This window comes from Ceratotherium simum, chromosome 33 (genome assembly GCF_057802395.1).
Source record: "Ceratotherium simum simum isolate JZ-2026a chromosome 33, ASM5780239v1, whole genome shotgun sequence".
NCBI lineage: Eukaryota > Metazoa > Chordata > Mammalia > Perissodactyla > Rhinocerotidae > Ceratotherium > Ceratotherium simum.
In genome coordinates, this window is record NC_141932.1 from 3,368,351 (window position 1) to 3,377,383 (window position 9,033).

The following is a 9,033-nucleotide window of genomic DNA, read 5'->3' on the forward strand; positions in this document are numbered from 1 at the left end:
GATTGGGAGCTATGTATACATATTGACAAACCTTTTATTTACATTTTACATTCACACCACCATCACAGAAGTCCACTATTATTTTGCACAGGTACAGGGACTAGGGAGTATTTACATTTGGGGTTTCTTTTCAGGTCTGAAAACTATGCCTGAAACCAGAAAGTCAAGTCATCGGCGGGGAATTTGTGAAGATGAATCTTCCCATGGGGTGATAATGGAAAAGTTCATCAGGGACGTGTCGCGCAACTCCAAATCAGGAAGGGCGAGGGCATCTAATGATCGATCGCAGAGATTCCCCCGAAGGCCAGACAATGATTGGAAAGAAGTTTCATTCAACAAGAGGGAGTCAGTGATTCAGGAGAGGGGCTATGAAGGGAATGCTTTTGGGGGAGGCTTTAATTTTAACTCAAACCTAGTTTCCAGAAAGAGAGTTCTTGAAAGAAAAAGGCGCTATCATTTTGACACAGATGGGAAGGGCTCAATTCATGATCAGAAGGGCTATGCAAGGAAGAGACCCTTTGAATGTAGTGATATGAGAAAAGCCATGAGCATGAGCAGCCTTAGCTCACCCTCCTTCACTGAATCACAGCCACTTGATTTTGGGGCAATGCCCTATGTGTGTGATGAGTGTGGGAGGCCTTTCAGTGTGATTTCAGAATTTGTCGAACATCAGATCATGCATACTAGAGAGAATCTTTATGAATATGGTGAATCCTTTATTCATAGTGTGGCCGTCAGTGAAGTTCAGAAAAGTCAGGCTGGAGGGAAACGCTTTGAATGTAAGGAGTGTGGGGAAACCTTCAATAAGAGTGCTGCTCTTGCTGAACATCGGAAAATTCACGCTAGAGAGTATTTCGCAGAATGTAAGGATGAGGAGTATGAGGAACCCTTCATGCCTAGCCCGACCTTTAGTGAGCTTCAGAAAATATATGGAAAAGATAAATTCTATGAATGTAAGGTGTGTAAGGAAACCTTCCTTCATAGTTCTGCCCTGATTGACCACCAGAAAATCCATGGTAGAGACGACAAAGATAATGATCGTGGGGAGGCCTTTAAACCCAGCCCAACCCTTAGTGAGCGTCAGAAAATGTATGGTAAAGAGAAAATGTATGAATGTAAGGTGTGTGGGGAGACCTTCCATCACAGCTCATCCCTGAAAGAACATCAGAAGATCCATACTAGAGGAAACCTATTTGAAAATAAGGGTAAAGTGTGTGAGGAAACATTCATTCCTGGTCAGTCCCTGAAAAGGCGTCAGAAAACTTACTCAAAAGAGAAGCTCTATGATTTTAAAGATGGTGGGGATGCCTTTAGGCAAAGCTCAGACCTCAGTGAGCATCAGAAAATTCATTCTCGAAAGAACCTCTATGAAGGCAGGGGGTATGAGAAGTCTGTCATTCATAGTGTGTCCTTCACTGAATCTCAGAAGAGTCATACTATAACAAGACCACCTGAAAACGAGGAGGACGAGAAGGCATTCACTGTTAGCTCTAACCCTGATGACAACCAGAAATTTCCCACTACAGAAAATGTCTATGAGAGGAAACCATATGCGAGGTCTGTTATCCATAGCTTAGCCTCTGCTGAAGCTCAGAAAAGTCACAGTGCTGTGGAGCCCAATAAACTGAAAGTGATTACAGAGTCTGCTATTCAGAGCTCAAATGTTACCAATCATCAGAAAGTCCAAGCTGGAGAGAATACCTCTGAAGGAAAGAAATATGAGACATCTGTTATCCATAGCTTAGCTGCTTTCAGACCTCCCAAAAGTCACAGTGGAAATGAAGTTGTTGAATGTAATGAGAAGGGAGAATCCTCCATTTATGTCTCAGACCCTCACGATAAGCAACAAAAAGCTCCTGCCAGAGAGAACCCTTATGAAGGGAGTAAGAAAAACACCTACAAAGACTCTGTCATACACAGTATATCCCATGCCGAACCTCAGAAGAGTCTTACTGGAGAGGAATCCAATGAATTTAAGAAGGATGGCGAATCATCTGTTCCCAACTCAAATGTCCGCGAACATCAGAAGGCTCGTGCTAAGAAGAAAAACATTGAGTGTACGAACTATGAGACCTCTGTAATTCACTCCCTACATTTTGGTGAACCTCAAACTTTTCGCCCTAGACAGAAATTCTATGAATGTCTAGTGTGTGGAGAGTCCTTTGTTCGTAACTCTGACCTCACTGAGCATCAGAAGATTCATGATAGAAAGAAGCCCTCTGGAAGTAAAAACTATGAACGATCTGTTATTCGTAGCTTAGCCTCTACTGACCCTCAGACGAGTTACGCTGAACAGCAAGTGCAAATGAGTTACGCTGAACACCCGGTGCAGACGAGTTATGCTGAACAGCCAGTGCAGATCACTTATGCTGAACAGCCAGCCCAGATGAGTTATGCTGAACAGCCAGCACAGGTGAGTTACATTGAACAGCCAGCGCAGACGAGTTATGCAGAACAGCAAGTGCACAACAAATGTAAGGAGTGTGGGGAATGCTTTGCTACCCCTGAAGACCTCGGTGCACATCAGAAAATCTATGCCCGAGAGGAGTTCCATGGGGGGAAGCTGTTTGGAGGCTCTGTCATTCAGGGTGTAGGCCTTGCTGGGCCTCAGCAGGGAGAGCCTCAGCAGGATGAGCCAGATGAGCAGGATGAGCAGGACGAGCAAGATGAGCCTGAAGACACAATCTATGGATGTAAGGACTGTGGGCTAGGCTTCGCGGATCGGGCAGACCTTAAGGACCATCAGAAAGTTCATGGCAGAGAGTATCTCATCGACAGTCGTGAGTACACGCATTCTGTAATTCACACCCATTCCATCAGCGAATATCAGAAAGATTACATTGGAGAGCAGCTCTTTGAATGCCCGGCATGTGGGGAATCTTTTGTTCATAGTTCATTCCTTTTCGAGCATCAGAAAATCCATGAGCAAGATCAATTTTACGGATATAGGAGGTATGATGAGCCATTTATGCAACCCTTGGTCATTAACCCACGGAGGCCTCGTGCCCCACAGAAGAATCCTCCTACAGGAACGTCCCTTCAGTGCCACGTGTGTGGACGAGACTTCATTCATGGCTCTGTCCTTAATGAACATATGAGAATTCATACTGGAGAGAATTTACCAGAGCAGGGTCAGAGAAGTGAAGATGCTGTCAGTCCAGGCTTAGCCCTCACTGAGTTTCAGAGAAGTCAAACCGAAGAGAAGCACTATGAATGTAAAACATGTGGAGAATCCTTCCTCAGTCAGTCAGACCTTAGGGATCACATGAGAATTCATGAGCAAGATGAGCCCTATGATTATGGGGCCACCTTTGTTCACACCTCATTTCTTACTGAGCCCCCCAAAAGAGATTCACCGTTCTATGAATGCAAGGATTGTGGGAAGTCTTTTATTCATAACACAGTCCTCACTAAACATCAGAAGCTTCATCTTGAAGAAGAAGAAGCTGCAGCCCAGGAAGTTGAAGCCAATGTCCTCGTTCCAAGAGAAGTTCTGCGGATCCAGGGGTCAAATGTAGAAGCAGCTGAGCCAGAGGTGGAGGCTGCCGAGCCGGAAGTGGAGGCTGCTGAGCCCAATGTGGAGGCCGCCGAGCCCAATGGAGAGGCTGAAGGGCCAGATGGGGAGGCCGCAGAGCCAAATGGGGAGGCTGAACAGCCCAACGGAGAGGCCGACCAGCCCAACGGGGATGCCGATGAACCGGATGGTGCAGGGATCGAAGACCCAGAAGAAAGAGCTGAAGAGCCAGAGGGAGACGCCGATGAGCCAGATGGTGCAGGGATCGAAGACCCAGAAGAAGAAGGTGAAGATCAGGAGATTCAGGTTGAAGAGCCATACTATGACTGCAGGGAATGTGGAGAAATCTTCACTTCCAGTTCAGCCTACGGTGAGCACCTGAAAACCCATGCCAGGGTGATAATATTTGAGCCTGGAAGTGTCTACGGAGAAAGCTCACGCTATACTGAACATGCCAGCACCAGCACTAGTGACAATGACAGGGCTGATGACAAGTACTTCAAATGTGACGTCTGTGGGCAGCTCTTCAATGATCGCCTGTCCCTCGCTAGACACCAGAATACCCATACCGGCTGAGAACACGACTGTAAAGGTTGGAGAACCTTCACTTAGAACTTGACTTTACTAAACCACAGAGAATTCGAACCAACCCATAATAATGTCGAAAGGAAACTTACCTTGACGTGTATACACCTGACTTTTAACATTAGACAACTCAAACTGGAAGGAAACTGAAGGTGGTGATTCCTTTCGTCTTAGCTCTCCCCCATCAGACATTGAGTGTGCATGTGGGAAAGCCATAGCACATATCTTACCTTCCATCCCAGTAAACACACTGAGGGAAAACCCTCGGGGTTTTCGAGACTACAGAAATTGCCCCAATCAGCTGTAAAGGACACTCCTGTAACCTATATATAATGTTTCCTGAGATGTATATAAAACAGCAAATCATAGCAGTACAGTAATCACGTATATTTGGATTTAATTACAGTTTACTGTGCAGAAGTACCTTACCCTGGTACTCTTTGGTTTTTTTTTTTTTTTTGGAGGAGGAAGAGAGCAACAAATTAGAGTATATTTGTAAGCATCTTAGATCCTCAGAAAGATTTATTGTGCATTATTTGAACTCCATCCGTATCTTTTTGAGTAATTGTGTGTTGTTCCTTCCTCCTTCCTCTTAAATATTCCTGTACAGGTGTAGGCATGAAAGATAAAATGTCGATTACTCTTTGTTGTTTGAAAAGAGAAGTACTTTGAGCTTCCTTTTCAGCCCTTTCGTCTACACCAACGCTTTGGAACCTAATGCTGTATAAGCCTTTACAACATGTGGATTGGCCTTTTGTGACCCAAATTATCAGTTGCCACATTGTACCTTGCAGTGATTCTCATGCAAAAATATTAGAAGTTTTGTTGTTTTTTAAACCAACTTGCTGTGTTCGATAGTGAATGCACAAAAGCCGAAGCTTTTCTCTGTAAATTTTATGTCTTTGCCTTTAAAGAGTGAGCTGCAACCATCGCTAGATCACAGTAGTGCCTCATGAAGGTTGAGAACCATGGGGAGAGGCTCTCGGGTTGTAAATACAGCTGTAGGCTGACGACTTTCATCACTTGCTTTGTGTGCTTCCTGCCTTAAGTGACAAGTAGAACGTGGCTTCAATAGTATGTTCTGCCACAAGTCAGTTTGCACCCTGGGTGCCCAGGAGCTAGTTTTCTTAGAGCTTTCTGTTGCTCAGCTGAATTCTCGTCTTCACCTCTCTGACCATCAACCCTATGTCTAACTTGCATTTAAAAAAATTTAAAAAAATAAAAAAGCTTTCTTTACAGTCAACCCAAGCTTAACATGGACTCAGGTTCTCCAGCAGCCTTAATTTGTTTTGTTACCGTCTGTTCCTGCCCTGCTCAGCTCTCCTGCGTGCTTCTGAGCTATCCATTAGTGTTGTGTCTGTCTGGTCTCTTCGGGTTTCCACTTGACCACCAAGTGACCTCCTAGCTTGAGGTTTCCGGTGTCCTGTTCTGTGCCCCACCTGTGCTCCTTTTGCTTCCCCTCCCATCACATAATGACTATTAAGAAATTTTTTGGCTTTGAGTTGGCTGGAAAAAAAAATTTTAAAATAAAAAAATTTTTTAAAAAATGGATCTGTTGATTGAATGAAGATAAGAGCAGATAATTTGAACAAGCAAAATTAAAATCCCTGCTAGAGAATGTGTCTAAATCTCACTCTCCTAGATCCGCACGGTTAGGGCTCGGAGAGTGTGTGTCAGGGCTGCAGGGAATGCCCAAGTTGAGGGAGGTTGGAGGGCTGAGAGAGAGGCAGAATGAGTAAGCCAAAGAAGGGAGTCCTAACGTGTCACCAGCCCTAGGAGGGTGAGGAAGCAGACGGAAGGCAACATCAGAAGAGGGATTGGAAAGTTAGGCTGGTGAGAAGGAATCGATTGAGCAGAATGTCTTGGGCAGTTTAGAAGAAGGGGCCTTTTTTATGGCATGGTGTAGGTGAGGGCCAGCTGCACAGAAAGACCAAGGTTGGAATGGACATCTGGGAAAACAGGAGCAGTGAGGCCCCACATCAGAGCAGGGCTCTTGAGACGGGAGCCAGTGTTGATGTCATCGGGGCGAACTTGGGTTCGTCACTGTTGGTAGTAGGTTGGTAGAACCTTTTCAGAAAGTACCTTGCCAAGTGTCAGGTTGTCCGTTCCAACCTTAGGTTAGTAAAAAATCAGGAACAACTGAAATGCCAAACAATAGGAGAAAGATAAGTGAACGTATCGTGGACTCAACGCAGCTGTTTAAAAATGATAATCATGAAGAGTTATGTAGCAACGTGAAAATATATTTACGGAATATTAAGTGGAAAAAGCAGGACACAATTATATTTATACTACAATTATAATTGTTTAAAAATGTATGCTTATAGTCAAAAGCTGTTGTGTTGTTGTTGTAGGCTTATAGTTGAGCATTATTTTCTTAAATTCCTTGAATGTTCTTTATGGTAGTGTTACTAAAAAGTTTATAACCACGTTTCCATTGTGAACATAATTCGAACTCATCAGCAGACAACTTGGAAAATACAGAAAAGTGGAGGAAAAAAATCCATATTCCCACCATCCAAAGACAGATAATACTGTTCAATATATTGTTTATTCTTGTTTCTGTGCACAGGTTTATGATTATAACCGTGTCAAAATGTGTATTCAGAGTAGCTGTTATGTTACCTTTGTGGAATTATGGTTAAACACTTTCATCTTAATGTTTTCAAATGTTCCTTATAATAGTGTTCTGGTAACAAAGTTTATTATGTTTGTTTCCATGATAAGCATAATATGTACCCAGAAGAAAAATTGGAAAATACAGTAAATTAGAAAAGAAAAAAAGGTTACCCATATTCCCAACACCCAACAACTGCTGTTAACATCTTGATCTGTTTCCTCCATCTTGTTTAAGTGCACAAGCTTGTGATTATAACAGTGTTAAATACGTATGCATAAAGTCTAAAATGAAAAAAATATGGAACTAATTAAAATAGTGTTGTTATTGTGGGATTATGGTTAAATATTTTGTCTCAAATTCCCTGAATGATCTTTGGTGTTTTGGTATTAAATCTTATGTATGTATGTATTTTTCCATTACAAGTATAATACATACTCATAGCAAACTTCAGGAAATTCAGTAAAGTAGAAGAAAAGAAATTCACCCATATTCCCAACACCCAACAACAACTGCTGTTAACATCTCAATCTGTGCACCAGTCTGTGTTATTAGGGTGTTAATGATAAGTGTGCATAGAGTCAAAGATGGGAAGAAATATGGAAAACAATTAAATAGTTGTGTGGTCATTGTGGGATTATGGTTAAATATTTAGCCTCGGTTTCCTCGAATGGTCTTCATCCATAGTGTTTTGGTAATCCACCTTTATTACATATATTTCCATTATAAACACAGTATGTGTTCGTTATAGAAACTTTGAAGTTGCAGAAGCATAGAAGAGAAACTCACCCATATTTCCATCATCCAAAGACTCTGGTTAACATCTTGATGTATTTTCTTCATCTTGTTTCTGTGCACAGGTTTTTGGTTTGTTAATATGGTTGTGGTCGTTCTATCTATCTGTAATAGTGTCAACAATAAAAATAAAGTTAAAAATAAGATATTTCTCCATTTCTTTTTTTGTCCATTTTAAGTGTTTGGGGTTGTTAAATATAGTTTTTTGTTAAAATTATAAATCCCCAAACTTAAGCCTTTAAGTTTGCCTTATTCTGTTTTTATGTATTGCATATTTTAAGTTACCTTTAAGGGATTTTTTAATACTACATGATTCCACATTTTTAACTGCACTTAGGAAATTAAAACATATATTCCAATGGTGTTTTTTTTTTTTTAATTTAATTTAATTTAATTTTTTCCCCCAAAGCCCCAGTAGATAGTTGTATGTCATAGTTGCACAGCCTTCTAGTTGCTGTATGTGGGACGCGGCCTCAGCATGGCCAGAGAAGCGGTGCATCGGTGCGCACCCGGGATCCGAACCCTGGGCTGCCAGCAGCGGAGCGTGCGCACCCAACCACTAAGCCATGGGGCTGGCCCTCCAATGGTGTTTTTAAACTTGATAATAACCACAAGTATATTTCAGTTACATGAGTTGGCATTTTTAATTTTAATCTCATTTAAATATGAGATTCTCCCAAACAAAAAAACACAAACAAGCATGATCCCTTAACATAAGAATGTTAATATGGTTTAGAATCTCTCTCAAGTGTCTGTTCTTAACTCTGCCCTGAGGTTCAAAGGTGCTTCTCCTCATGAGAGTCGTTTCCCTTGTTTTAACCCGAGTTCACCCCCAAGAACATCCCAGGCAATTTGGCAGATTGTCATCCCAGATCACTTGGGAGGTAATTTTGTAAACATGCTTGTAATTCCATCGTGACCAGAGATTTCGGCCAGGTTGCTGACTGCATCACTCTTGGCTACTGTTGTAGGTTGCAGATACCTAATTTGGGATTGCTGTGTCCCTGACTCCATGACGCAGAGGAGATGGTCACATACTTGACACCCTTCTAATCCCCTGCACATCAAGTGATTGGATTCTACTCAAGATATAAAAGTGTACTCTTCATTTAATTCTAACTACTCTGGAATTTGACAGAGTGGCAGAGTCCTGCGTTCTTTCAAATTCTTAGAACTTTCATTTATATTAAAATGAAAGCCCATTGAATTATGGTTATCTCTTGTGGCCTCTCTGTGGTCACAGCTTTAATGATTTTTCTGTGATAAGGGGCATGAGTAGGTCAGTTCTCTTTTAAGATTGATTTCTTGAAGAGTATATTGTGAAAGGAAGTAGAGGAAGGGAATGAAGTGAGGGTCATTTGAGGTTGCCTGACCAGCACTTAGACTCTTGGAGAATTCCTTCCTCCACCCACACCTAAGTTGTAGGGGTGACTATTCCCCTACCGCCATGTTTAGACCATGAGATTTGACCCCTCCCCAGCCTCAGCTGATGTGTGCGTGGGTTCCCAGGGTTCAGTCAGAC

General features: G+C 42.2%; 1 protein-coding gene across 23 annotated transcripts in view; it reads left to right on the top strand.

Annotated features, from left to right (window-relative positions):
* Positions 1-7,655, top strand: part of PEG3 (paternally expressed 3) — a 48,666-nt gene extending 41,011 nt beyond the window's left edge. For all 23 annotated transcript variants that reach the window (XM_087421012.1, XM_087421008.1, XM_087421010.1 and 20 more), the window contains one exon: positions 135-7,655. In XM_087421012.1, the coding sequence (XP_087277138.1) occupies positions 135-4,090 (3,956 nt within the window). In that variant the 3' untranslated portion in view covers positions 4,091-7,655. The remainder of the gene's footprint in view (positions 1-134) is intronic.
* The last annotated feature ends 1,378 nt before the right edge of the window (positions 7,656-9,033 follow it).